General features: G+C 41.0%; 2 protein-coding genes across 4 annotated transcripts in view; one reads left to right on the forward strand and one right to left on the reverse strand.

The window, feature by feature from the left end:
* Positions 1-3,647, reverse strand: part of LOC308316476 (DNA-binding protein RFX7-like) — a 36,445-nt gene extending 32,798 nt beyond the window's left edge. For all 3 annotated transcript variants that reach the window (XM_080765125.1, XM_080765126.1, XM_080765124.1), the window contains exon 1: positions 3,187-3,647. In XM_080765125.1, coding sequence (XP_080621251.1) covers positions 3,187-3,344 — 158 coding nt within the window. In that variant the 5' untranslated portion in view covers positions 3,345-3,647. The remainder of the gene's footprint in view (positions 1-3,186) is intronic.
* An 806-nt stretch (positions 3,648-4,453) lies between these two features.
* On the forward strand, positions 4,454-13,238 carry tex9 (testis expressed 9). Its single transcript, XM_080768763.1, has 12 exons — positions 4,454-4,463; positions 4,714-4,844; positions 5,618-5,681; positions 5,934-6,013; positions 6,106-6,142; positions 6,286-6,374; positions 6,722-6,840; positions 7,275-7,357; positions 7,579-7,752; positions 7,920-8,054; positions 12,615-12,749; positions 12,885-13,238. The coding sequence occupies exons 1-12, from the start codon at positions 4,458-4,460 to the stop codon at positions 12,963-12,965; spliced, it is 1,134 nt and encodes a 377-aa protein (XP_080624889.1). The 5' UTR covers positions 4,454-4,457; the 3' UTR covers positions 12,966-13,238.
* Positions 13,239-13,415: the final 177 nt, after the last annotated feature.

The raw sequence follows: 13,415 nt of genomic DNA on the forward strand, positions 1-13,415 counted from the left end.
CTATATAGACTCTGGACCTACCCCTCCCCAAATCCTGTTTGGCATTTCCCTTCGTGAAAATATGTTTTAAAAGATATTTCGATTATATTTTTTAATTTCCATTTTAGCTAATAAGCAAGCTATATATGCTTCAGTTCACGGGCGCTTTTCCCTGCATCAAAAGAGCTTCCGCGCTCCAGACGGTATGACCGGAAGCATTTGAAAATTGTGGGAGGCAACAGTCTGGCCATGCGAAACTACTTAATGTGGGAATGAGCCACAAGTCTATTGAATGACTTACTTTAGTGGTTGAATGCCAACCTCTGTACACACTGTACACACTCACAAACATAACATTAATCACTGTATTCTGTGAAAAGCACATATATCTTAACCCATTTAGACCCGAGGATGATTATTTTCACGATTTTCCAAAACATTGCAGATCTACAAGCTTGTAGTGCGGCACTCGGTGCCTTGCTATGAGGTTGAAGATCTGCTATTTTGCAATAGCCAAAGTACAACAACATAATGCTTAAAACACCAATAGGGGTTCCGGCCCAGAAGGTTATAGTGTGGAATGAAGGCAGAATGAAGGGCTACACACACCGGGTGCACAGCGACGCGGCAACGCCTGGAAAATAGAACGGTGGCGTATCGGAGCGTCAGGCGAGGCGTGAACGCGTGTCGGACGCCGCCGGTGTGCGATAGGTTCATTGAAAATAACGGAGGCGGCTGTTTTGACACGCGGCGTTCGCAGACGGTGTGTGTAGCCCTTGAGGCAGAATAAAGATGCCACAAAGGTCTCATGTTGCTGTCACTCATGTGTTGCTGTCGCCTTATTACGCCACAAGCTGATACAGAGACAGACAGAGAGACTAATGGAGAAGACAATGCTGTCCTATGCCCTTCTCCAATACACTTCTTTAGAGAATTTACATTAACCGTTCCTCTTTATGTGCAAAGCAGTTAGTTCGGTGGCTGATGCTAAAAAGGATATTATCACAGAATATGTTCATGTTATTTCATTCATGCCCTTAGAAACATTAGCCAAAATGTTAAGTATTTGACTATTTGTCACAGTCAGCCATGGCTCCTGTAAATGAGAACCGCCTGTTTTCCGAAGAACACGTCCAGTCTGCAAAACTCTGCATGGACCTTTAGTGCTTTTTCTGGTTTTATCCTCTTAGCGGATTTTGTATTGACCTGTACTTTCCTTGAACTGTACCCATTCTGCAAACTGTTAAGAAAATGTTCAATCAATCAAGCAATGCTTCTGGTTTGGGATAAATCAGTGTCAGGAAGATAGAGTGTCCACTTATCCCCCTGGGTTAGTGTCGAAGTGTCTTTGAGCAAGAAAACCCATATAGAATCACTTTACAAACAGACATTAAAAACACTTGACCAAAAGCCCAATCGTTACCATCATTGGATTCATTGCCATATAGTTCATAAGTACAACTTATTTAATTTTGACAGGCTTTAAACATTTTGCAGATGCTTGTCTCATTTTTAAGATCTTAAATGGACTTGCACGTCCTCCACCACTGAAACAGTTCATAGATCGAAGGGACAGTGGTGACAGAGCAACAAGGGCAACTACCTGGGGACTGCGAAGTGCCAACCAGATGTAGCGTGTTTGGTAAAACAGTCTTCTCTGTTAGAGCAGAATCACTTAGCCGGGGAGCGACATGCCCAAAAGCTCAAGGAATAGAGATTAACCTGTGATGTCATTGTCATGTGATGACATACTTTTTATGTGTTTTTTCTATTCACTTGGTCATTAAGGTCCACAGAATGAGAGGTCTGTTATGGCCATTTTTGTATACCACACCATAGACAACCAATATAAGGCAAACATATTTCATCATATGTTAAGTAGCATGTGACATGTCAAACTAGCAGGTTTTCATGATTCTGAATCCATTCCAAGCATTTGTTTTGCACGAAAAACAACCCTTGGCCTAAATTCAGCCATAGCCTTAATGTCAAAGAAATACCTTCAAAATTTCAAATGTAGAATAAGCATCACACCTGTAGTGTTCAATATATGGGAGTGATCTAAACCACTTTTCAAATTCCGTAACTGTACACATTTCATAAAACTACTTGTGCACTCAGATAGATAAATACTGTAGTCTGTCTGTCCCCCCAAATAAAAATAAAAACTATCTCAGACCTGACTTAATCTATGTGAGTGCCTTATGATGGAAATGAGCTAGCCTACAACACTTCTTTGTATCATTAATCCCCAAACTGACTTTCATTAGATGATGGAGGCGAGCCCCATTTGAAATGATTCTCAAAAGTTATAATTACAAGAACCCCCACAGTTTGGTATTGGGCCACAGACAGACCCCCATGGAACCAAATGGACCAATTTAGCCGGGGGACCCCTGAAGGCCCGGACCCCCCTCAAGGACCTAAAAACCATAATGGTACACGAGAAACAAATTTGTATTGTACTAAATTCAAGTGAAATATACATTAACAATGCAAGGGGCGTTTATTATTATATAGACGCACACCCACACGCGCAGAGTCAGAGTGTGTGGTGTGTGTGTGTGTGTGTGTGTGTGTGTGTGATCGAGCTCTATCGTGGGGCGGGGACGCAATGACAGCAGCAAACAAGCTGACATACCAGCAGCGTGCAAAGCATGGCCCTTTTAGCATGAACCTGCGGCTCAGCTGCATGTTATTATGTTACTATGTTATGTACACTGTACAGTTACAGTAACATGCAGCCGCAGGTGTACACTGTACAGTACTAGCCTAATTATTACTGTAAAACCATGGCAACATGGGTTATTAATATATAGAATCACGCTGTGCAGTGTAGCTAGAAGCATGCTGCTGTAGTAGTAGCCTAGTAGCCTAGTAGTAGCAGCTATACAGGTCCGTCTATAACTGAACCAAATGGACCTCCTCACGGGTCCATTTGGTTCCATTTGTATACGGTGCACGTCATGGACGGTAGGGGTTCTTTGAAAAAATAAAAGGTTTGTAGAAGAACTGTGGCTGTGATGTAGTAGCCTACACTGTAGAACCACCACTGGGGACCTCTATATAGCCTATAAGATTTAGATACATCTCGTAGATATATTTGTATCGATTCTGACATTTTCAATGTCAGAATCGATCAGAAATACACGAGAGGCTAAAACCTTTGGCTAGGTACAGGAGAACTCTCTCTGTCTCTCTACTCACCAGATAGAGTTCTTTATTTTGAGCTGCAGAGCGCTGGCCTCGGCGCCGTGCAGCCCAGGCACCATGCCTCCTCCTCCTCCTGCACCACCACCGTCCAACTTATTAGACGGTTGTTGTTGATCCTCCTCCTCACCACTACTAGCCACCATCATCATCATCCTCCTCCTCTTCCTCGCGGTGTGAGGAAGGGTGGTGTTTGGAAATCGGGGTCAAACAACAACATGAGCCGCAGATCCCTGCACGATAACGTGACGAGGTCCCATAGCCGTTATAACGGTCGTTCCCCGTTGTTTCTCCATTTACGGCTTATTGTTATTATTCCAGCGACACAACATGCGTTTATAAATAATGAGAAATGAACACATCCAGGGTAGAAATCGTGTGGGTCCCGCAATCCGTTTCTGTTCGCCGCCCGTGTCCTCGTTTGTGCATGGGATTTTCTCGTTGCATGCGTGTGTGTGTATGTGTGTGTGACGCTACCACTACAGTTGTATGTAGTTGTAATGCACGCAAGCGCATTCACGCGGCGACGCGACCCCCAACCGCCTCCCCCCCCCTCTCTCTCTCTCTCTCTCTCTCTCTCTCTCTCTCTCTCTCTCTCTCTCTCTCTCTCTCTCTCTCTCTCACACACACACACACACACACACACACACAACACAAACACGTTACTTATCACCACCGGGTTCGTTACTTTATAGAGTTTATAGTCTAGTGACTCTAGTCTACTATACTAGTCTAGTATAGGCTATAACCGCACATTGACATTTATTCTTGTTGTGCCTCTTATACATGTTTTTAATCAATTTAATTATTATTAGGCATATTTATTATTTTAATAATTTTAAATTTCCATATATTATGACTTTAAATGCCTCTCCATGGCATATAGCCCATGTACTGTACACATTTTTCAAAAATACATGACACTTCAGCCTATAGCTATTTCACAAAATGCACAAATGGTGAAGATAAATTCAAATATCAATGTTATATTATAATAAATGTTATTTATTGTTAATGTTTCAGAATGTTTATTATTATTATTTGGGATTTTTTTTAACATGTTTAGAAAACAACAACAAATGAAAAGGGGAAATGAAGTTAGACAAACATCAACCCCTAGAGGGCAGCATGATGTGTTGTGTTCGCCTTTAGCTTTGGCCCTGCCTACCAGTCACCATTCACAATAATATAGGTCGGGTTGCTATGCAACCACCACAACAACAATGGCTGCTGAAGCAACTGTTGAGAAAAGGACCCTGTCTCCGGTTATGAAGGTATACAATACAATCACTTATTCCATTATATTATGACATTTCCTCTCCCTATCCTTGTATAACTGTTTGTTTATTTATGCAACAACACCTTGAGATGTAACTGAGAGATAATCGTGGTAGTCAGTAAGTCACACTCAAATACACGATACAGGTGTAGTTATACATCTGAGAGGTAGGCTTGTCCTTTAAAATTTCAGGCAGTACAGTACAGCACTGTGTTTTGTTACTGATTGTTTTTGTTGTTGATTAGCCAAGAAGAACCGTACCATCCAAAGACATGGATTGGAAGACTGAGAGGTCAAAGGTTCCAGAGCTGAGATCCATGGGGAATCCCCCAAAGAAGACCAGTGTAGATCTTCTTGCTAAGGAGGAGGAGTATATGTAAGAACACCTGCACAAACTGCCATTTGTATCGTCTATATGTCAGGTGGAAACCTCATGTGTCCACTTTCCTTTCCTTTCAGGATTCAAATTCAAAATGAGCAAAAGTAGCAGATCTACAAGTCCGAGACCTGTTGCTTCACATCGCGTTTCAAGCTTGTAGATAGATTTGCTACTTGTGATGCTTTTGTGTGAAGCTGTAGTATGATCAAGTAGGCTTAGTAGGGCATTGATTTACGAAAAACATAAAATGTTAAAATATGGAGATAAGAGATTTCTGCCCGACAGCAACAATACAATAAGTGAATTACAAAGTGTAAAGATCAGAGTAAATCCGTAGTCAACAAATAACACGGTAAATTAGGTTAAAAGAGTGGAAAGACCAATGCCAAAATGAAGAAGTAGTACAAATGAACTTGAATACTGGGTAAACATCAAATCTATAGCGTCTAAACCAGTGCATTTCAATTTCTGTATGCCAATAGGTAGGAATATGGACGGTATATGTTGATAAATCAGGCTGTTAATCAGTACACCAATACTGATTGTCAAAATGAGACAGCTAGCGTAGCCATCTTGTCACCTAGGCTGGACAATCCAGCCTGACAGCGTGTCGCAGGGTAAAACCCTGATCCAGCCTGACAGAGTGTCACAGGGTAAAATCCTGATCCCAACGACCATTGCTGCGTGCCACAATAAGAAAAAGACCCCAAAAATATCGTATTAAAATATATGTATTAGACATAACTTGTGTCTTATGTAATCTTCATCAGACGTCTAAATGCAGAGCTGGAGGCCAAAACAGCTGATCTCGTAAGACAAGCAGAACAAGTTATGGTAAGCAATTTACATTCAAATGACTTATATTTGGAATAATAAAGTACATTTTAGTGTAATGACTAGTCTTTTGAGGGATTTCTAGTCAGCATTTCAAACAGAGTGACACAAACAGTGGCACAGCACAAATACCAGATCTACAAGCGCATAACGCTTGTGAGCTTGTAGATCGGCTATTTTGGTGTGCGATAGCCGATATCAATGCACAACTAAGTACAATAAGGCTCAAGAAATGTGTTTACTGGATTTCAGAGAGAGCAAAACGACGCTTTGTCAAAACCGTTATCTTCCTTTCTGATTACTGCCACTGAAGACGAGAATGAAGACTCCAGGTATGGGCTTATAAGACACATTGATAACAATAATACAAATAATACTCTGACTGTAACACAATCCATTTACAATAATTGCTCTGTTCCTATAGGCCTCAACAGCATGCAGTGCAATCAGCCGGTACAAAGGTATAGAGAATAGAATGTTTAAACTAAAGTATGATTTGAAGTGAATTTCTTTCTCTTTTTTTCACTGCAAAGATGAATTTAGGAGACATTATACTGGTTATTATGTAATGTGCCAATTGCTGTACGTTTCACTTTGCCATCAGGTGGTACGCAACAAAAGGCTCACGTCCACCCCAGTATCTAATGACACGCATTCTGGTTATGGAAGAAAACGTGTTTCCAACAAGACAGCGTGAGTCATATTTAATGAATGTCAAGAACAAAAAAGAAAAGTCAACATAAGAATGGTGTTGGAGGATAAATGTAACAATCAATGTAACAAAATTCCGCTGTGCATTTTTTATTATTCATTGCAAATTATTGTGTTTATTGTGCGTAACACAAACATATTATTAATGTAGGAACGGGAATGTTAATCTAACAATTTGTAATCTCTTCAAGGCGAATAGTGTAATAGTATACAAAAGTAACATTTGGTTACATGTGTAATCAGTCGGATTTATGGTAATTAACACTGATGTTTTTCTTTTACTGTGTATACACATTATGTATGGCCTGTAATTGTTTGCCTTATTTCAGAACACTCAACTCAGTTGGTGCTGATGATGACATTAGGCCTACTGCAGACATAGATGCAGATTCTATGCAAAGCATGGAGGAGAAACTGAATGATGTGGAGGGAGACACCATAGCATCAGGTTTATTGTATATACATCTATATATATTTAGAAAATACATTCTGATTCTGTTTTATTTTAGTATATTATTATTATTTACTTACGTCCATATTAAATCATGTAAAACGAGATAAAGTGCCCCTCTGTCTGGGCACAGGTCTCCACCAGGGCAGGTCAGGTTGTGGCCTCCTGGTATATAATAGGCCAATGTGGGTGCCATTTCTTCTTACGCCTTGGATGGCAATTGGATGATTTGAGGCATTTAGTTCCAAAAATGTGTTTTGCAAAAATCCACCTGTGTGTGTGTGTGTGGGTATGTGTGTGGCACACACACACACACACACACACTGGTGGAGACAAAAGTGGGGTGTGACCCGATAGCCGGCCAGACGGGTTGCTGAATGTCACACCCCTACTATTCTTGCTTTCATATTGTTTATTGTGGTGTTTTTCAGATGCTCAGATACGTGTTCTGAAGGCCAGACTGCACATTATGCATGAGGAATTCAACCAGTTATCTCATGAATGTCATAGAAAGGTAGTGTAAACATGCAGATCATATTGAACGTCGTTTCGTAGTTTGCATAATTACAGTGGCTTATTATCTTCAATTTTATAATGTTCCAGGGCCAATTGTGTCTGTTTGTTTGTTTGTGTTTTGTTTGTTTCATAACCTCCAAGTTCACTTGTTATACGGCATATCTCTATGAGTTACTGATTGTAGTGATAATGTAGTGATTACAGAGTTTGCTGTTGTAGGATGAGGAGAATTTCAAGCTTGGCACAAAGATCAAGGAACTGGAAGGGGACCGAGCACGACTCCAGAAGAACTCAAACATTCAGCAGACACAGATAGAGAAGCACAGAGCTTTAGCAGAAGACTCTTCTAGAAGATGTGATGCTCTCCAAATGCAAGTCGCTGCCTTACAGAAGGTTTGTACTGTCTGACACATTACTGTCAGAGACACACGCACTGTACAAGCGTCAAGGACACTTCTAAAGAGTATATAACGACTATGTTCTATTTGTCATATACATATGGCTTCGTTTATTATGCCAAAGAAACATTGTGAATAAGTTGTTTGTTTTGTTGTTTGTAGGAGATCGAAGCTTTAAATAAATCCCAGAAACAAGCTGCCGGCAGCCAGAGTACAGTTGAAGTGCGTCTGAACAGGGCCCTGGAGGACATAGAGAGATACAAGACTCAACTCAACAACATGAAACTCAAGAACAAGGTACTCCAATTCACTGCTTCTCAACGTGGGGTATAGAGCATCGAGTCCCGCCCCCTCGAGAGACCCGGAAAAGAAATCCCCGTTCATTTTCCTCATAGACTTTTCAGAAAGTATTTTTTTAAAGATGTTTACGCCGCGGACAAAGCCAACTCTTGTCGTGACCAATCGTCAAACAAGGAATTAGAAAGTAGGAAAAGAACGGCAGGTTACAACACTTTGTTTTTCTTCTTTGTAATTATTTGTTTGGTCCAAAATATTGTGTGTGTTGTCATGATTTGTCACGACAAGAGTTGGCTTCGTACGACGCTTAAAAGGTCTTTAAGAAAAGCCTATGGAGAAAATGAATGGAGAATCATTTCCTGCACCACTCGTCGTTCTGAAAGGGGGAGGGACTGCAACACTCTATACTAGGGACACTTGGTTCCAATGTTCACTCTCCGGTAAATTAAACTCTGAATGGTTCATTCATGAATAATAACCACATGAACCCTATTCTGAGGCAAAGAATAGGCAAAAATAGCAGATCGCGATGGTTTGTTGTGAGCCTAAATAAGCTATTTCTGGCAAAGATAGTTGGCGTAGAGGGGGAAATACTAGCAGACCTAGTATAGACCTGAGCCATACATATGTGCCTTACATAATATGTAACGGTTTCCTCAGGAGCTTATTTGGGGTGCCAGGCAGGCGTGTACCTACCAGAGAGGAACTCTTTTGTGTAGTCAAGGAAAACGAACAAAGGACTCAATAAAAGATAAAGAACCCTTAAATTAGATTGGAACAGTTTGTATTGAATGTTTAGAAGCAGGGATGGGTTAGATCACAACATTGGCTTTCAAAGAAAACAAAATCAAACATAAATAGCATTCAATATTCTGTCAATTCACGTTCAGAACCAGTCATAAACTCCTAAATCAATGTTTTCACTCAAACACCTTCCAAATTGGAATAATTCAACCTTAAAATAACCAATGAGTCTTCAGGAAATAAATCAGTTCAATTAAAATAAAACAAAACGATTCAATGTTAATGGGAAATATCCTCTCCGTTTAGGCAATGGGGGCAAAACTCCTGTTGCTCTCATCACTGTAAATCCAAGATGTTTAGGTTCTGAACACAGTTTAGATTATAAACACAAGAACATGTTTATTCGCTGTAACACTTTTTAAACACGTTTATTAAAAGTTTAAAACCAATGTGTTTAGATTCTAAACACTACATTAAAATAATAGCTTAAATATTTATATAGCGCTTTTCATGAACCCATGGACATTTCACAAAATGAACAAACAATGCAAACTAACAGAAAACAAAACAACAACTTTATGCCATAAGCCTGAGATTTTTTATTTTTAATGTTTTTCAAAGAAGGCAACCTTAAAAGGTTAAAGGCTTCAGGCTTAAAATAGTTCAAGCAGCTATGACATGCATTTTAAAACAGTTAATTAATAATCTAATGGTTTGAGGTTTAATAACCCCTCTGATATATCCACTTATCCATGGCATTTCTTTTTTTGCTTCTGGAGCAGTTTTAGCTGCAGTACAATGTCCTTAGGTGGTGGGGTGGCTGATATGCAACTTCATTCACATCATCACATATTTCCTTAATTCATATTAAAACCTCAGAGCCATAAAAGGGGTTCAGAACTGGAACCGAAAAAAATATTTCTTGCCCTGAAGTGGGAACCAAAGTGGGCATGACACTGTTCAGGTGGGGAGATGTAGAGGTATAAACAATCATAACAGGCTTTTAGGTGAGAGACATGAACGCGCATGTCCTCCCCATGAGTGTCCTCTTTCACCACCTGATAATTCAGGGGTCCCATTTGTTTAAGGATCCGGGCAGGGGTCCAGGCCTTCGACAAGGCAAACATGCACGATTGTGGCGCCACTTCAACCCACATGCGTAGAGCCAACTAATCCAAACTCTGCCCTCCCCCCAACTGGAACTGTGGCCACCAAAAAGGTGAAGGAGGATGCCGGCGGCTATAATCTTCCCTGTGAGGAGGCGAAGGAGAACGACGATGCCCAGGACATTGTAAACATGGTCAAAGGCCCAAGAGCATCCATGGCTCCAAAGGATCAACTCAAACTCAACAAAACGATGTCTGGTGTAATGAAGCCCCCCCCCCCTCCCGATGCTCAAACCAAGAGGGGGAAGTTTGGAGAGGTCTCCTGGCACAACCAGAAGTTTTATTAAGTTTTATGAAATGATCCAGGAGTTCAGAGAGACCCTGGACATGAACCCTCCCACACCTATGGCTGTGGGAGGGTTCATGTCCAGGGTCCAAGTAGAAGATCAAAAGATATGCGTGTGCAACAATAAAGAACTGACTAGAAGGGAGATTGATGGCAGAGTGTTTGGGACGTGCTGCTGAAAGAGCCCAGCAGTTGTTCCTAGTGAGATTAAGAACCATGGCCTTGGAGCAGAAAACCTCCTCATCTGATGACCGTGGTGCCTCGTGGCCCGTGGCAACAGAGCTATTTACCAGCCAGACCCTCCGGCTGTGATGAAAACCACCTGCTCGGCCTGCCCAGTTACCGCCGGAGAAGCGCTGCCGTCCCACCCCGGAATGATTAGCTTCAGGAGGAACCTGATGAGGACACATTTTTTATTTATTATATATTATATTATATTATTATTATTATATATATATTATTTATTATAATAAAGATTAAGTTAAAAAAAAAAAAAAAAAAATAGAAGGGAGATTGATGTAGTCTCTGTGCCCAGCAATGGAACAGTTAGAAGGTGAATGGCCAGCAGTACACTTGGGAATCCTTGTGGGGTGGGGCCTCACTTTGTGAGGGAGGGTCTGGTTTGTGTGTTTGCTTGCCTGTGCCCTTTTGTTTTTGCCTGTATTGCTGCTGGCTCTCCAGATCCTTATTATGTGATCTGTAAACTTTGCGCTCTGGACCCACTGAATCAACGAGTTTAGGCTCTGCAACATTTTAAAACGCACTCGGCGCTCAGTTAAAAATGCAGCCGCTCCACTCCTCGCTCGCGCTCTGCTCACATGCTCTGTGAGGGGCCAGACTACATGACAGTCTTGGCAGAGGCTTCTGGGCCTCATGGCGGTGGTGGCCACGCTGACTACGAACTGCTAGGCTGAGCTGTAGGCACGGCTCCGTTGGTAGCCAGCGTCGCACTGCCTGCAGACTCGATGAAAAAGAGGACTGCACCAACATGGAAGCAGACCTCACCCAGTCCTGTGAGGAAGAAATTACATTATGTTATATGTAACCTTATTTTCAGTACATTGTGTTGTTCATCCCTGTTCCCTATGACATAGGCCTGATAGCTATGGTACAGCTTGTCCACTTATGTGCTGCTATTATAGCACAACCACCACCTTTATCCTTTACCTTTACCTTTACCTTTTAAGTGCCTCGGACTTTAATTTATATTATTGATTGAGTCTGAATTTCAACACACCTGCCTTGCAGTCACAATGGGCAGCAAGCACCTTCCCAGTTTGCTCTGCGATGATCCAGTGGGAGGTTGGCTTCTCCCTCGGTTGCTGTGAGTGGAGCACCTAGTATTATTTTTTGCAGTTTAAATATTAAGACAACACTGCATGCCCCACACTAATGACACTATACATGTAAGCAGGGGTCCTCAAGAGTCATGGACCTTTTTTTCATACCACTGGAAGCCTAGCATCACTGTTATGATGGAACATTCACCGGAAATAGCACATCTACAAGCTCACAACGCCTCAATCAAATTGGATATTTGTGTGATCATCATCTATCGTGTATCAACACAAGGTTAGCCTATAGACTATATGTAGAGATACCACCCATGCGAAACACCTATCAGCTAAGGTCTGAAAAACGTTGAAGACCCTTGTTCTAAACTTAAGCATCATCATTATATCTAGATAAAAGTGCTGTGGGTTTATTGACCCTGGCTTGTTCATTTACTGAGGTAAAAAATGTTAATGAGTTAATGATATGTTCTGTAAACATTCGCCAACATTACCTACCATCAGCATGATTGTTTATTTATAGTTTTTAGCTCAAGTCAAAGCATTTGAAGTTACTTTAAAATGGTGACAGATTTGTAGAGCACCATTTACGCTGCGCCGCTTGTTGTAAACTTGTTGCTTGCATCTTTATGGAAAGTGCCGACCAACTTAAACGAAATAAATAAAAACAAACTTACCCTTGCATTATAGAAAGCCGTCTATTCACTCCTCAGCTCCAATTCTCCCTGGATTCCAAAACGCAGTGGAGCTTGAAGATCCTCAGTTAGTGAATTATATAGTTTGTTTAGGTAGTTTGCTCCAACTTGAGCTACTTCAAGGATACCATAAAACACTGGGTAACGAATGTTGAGTAGAGTGCTGGACAACTGTCATGAAGAGCTGCTGCCAGCATACAAAATTACAAACAAACTTCTTCCACACTGATTCACACACACCTGTGGCAATTTCAGTGGTGAGCAGGGAGATTGCCAGGTGTCAATCATCGTTGAGTGATGATGGCTTGTCAATTAAGAGTCAATTTTGACTCTGGCCGTCACAAATACTAACCTGAATGTGTTTTCTGCTCAACAAGGACCAGGAACATCAGGAGAGTCTGAACAAAGAAAACCTCCTGGCTGAAAACAAAATGCTCAAAAAGCAGAAAGCAGAGCTCATCCTGGGGTTTAAGAAACAGCTCAAGTTGATCGATGTCCTCAAAAGACAAAACGTATGTTTCTAAAGCATGCCTCGTTTCCACTAATCTCTCTCTTGTGATGTCCAATGTCTCTGTGCATAATGATAGTCGGTGTCTCTTTACAAAATGGCCTTTTAAACGATAATCTTTTTATCTTATTTTCTACAGATGCATTTTGAAACTGCCAAGATGCTCTCCTTCACAGAAGAGGAGTTTATGAAAGCTCTGGACTGGGGAAGTAAGTCATAAAGCAAGAGATTAATTCATATGATCACTCGCTGCACTGCAGAGGACCCTGCGGTGTCCCATGTGTAACTAAGAAGGGATATACTAAAAGCCACATTTCAAATGCCTTGTGTACATTGGAAATAAAGTCATTTTTCAGGTATTTTCTAATAAGGTGGTCTATGTATTGTGTATATTTTATTGGTGATGTATGGTTTATACCTACTGTATGGTTCCATTTTGAGATTCTGATAACGTTTATGGGTTATTGTCTATATATGATCATTGATTTTGATGTATTTTATGCCTTTTCTTTTATAGTTTATATACGTTGGGTTATCAATAAAGACTTATCAGCTCAGTCAGTCTTCAACCTTTTCATGTCCTGCTGGGTCCGCTACATGCTTGTAGACCTATTATGTTTGCTACTTTTCCGTGTGAATGATATCATGAACTATACACTACAGCAGAGGC

The sequence above is a fragment of the Protomyctophum bolini genome (genome assembly GCF_963924005.1).
Source record: "Protomyctophum bolini genome assembly, chromosome: 1".
NCBI classification, from domain to species: Eukaryota; Metazoa; Chordata; class Actinopteri; order Myctophiformes; family Myctophidae; genus Protomyctophum; species Protomyctophum bolini.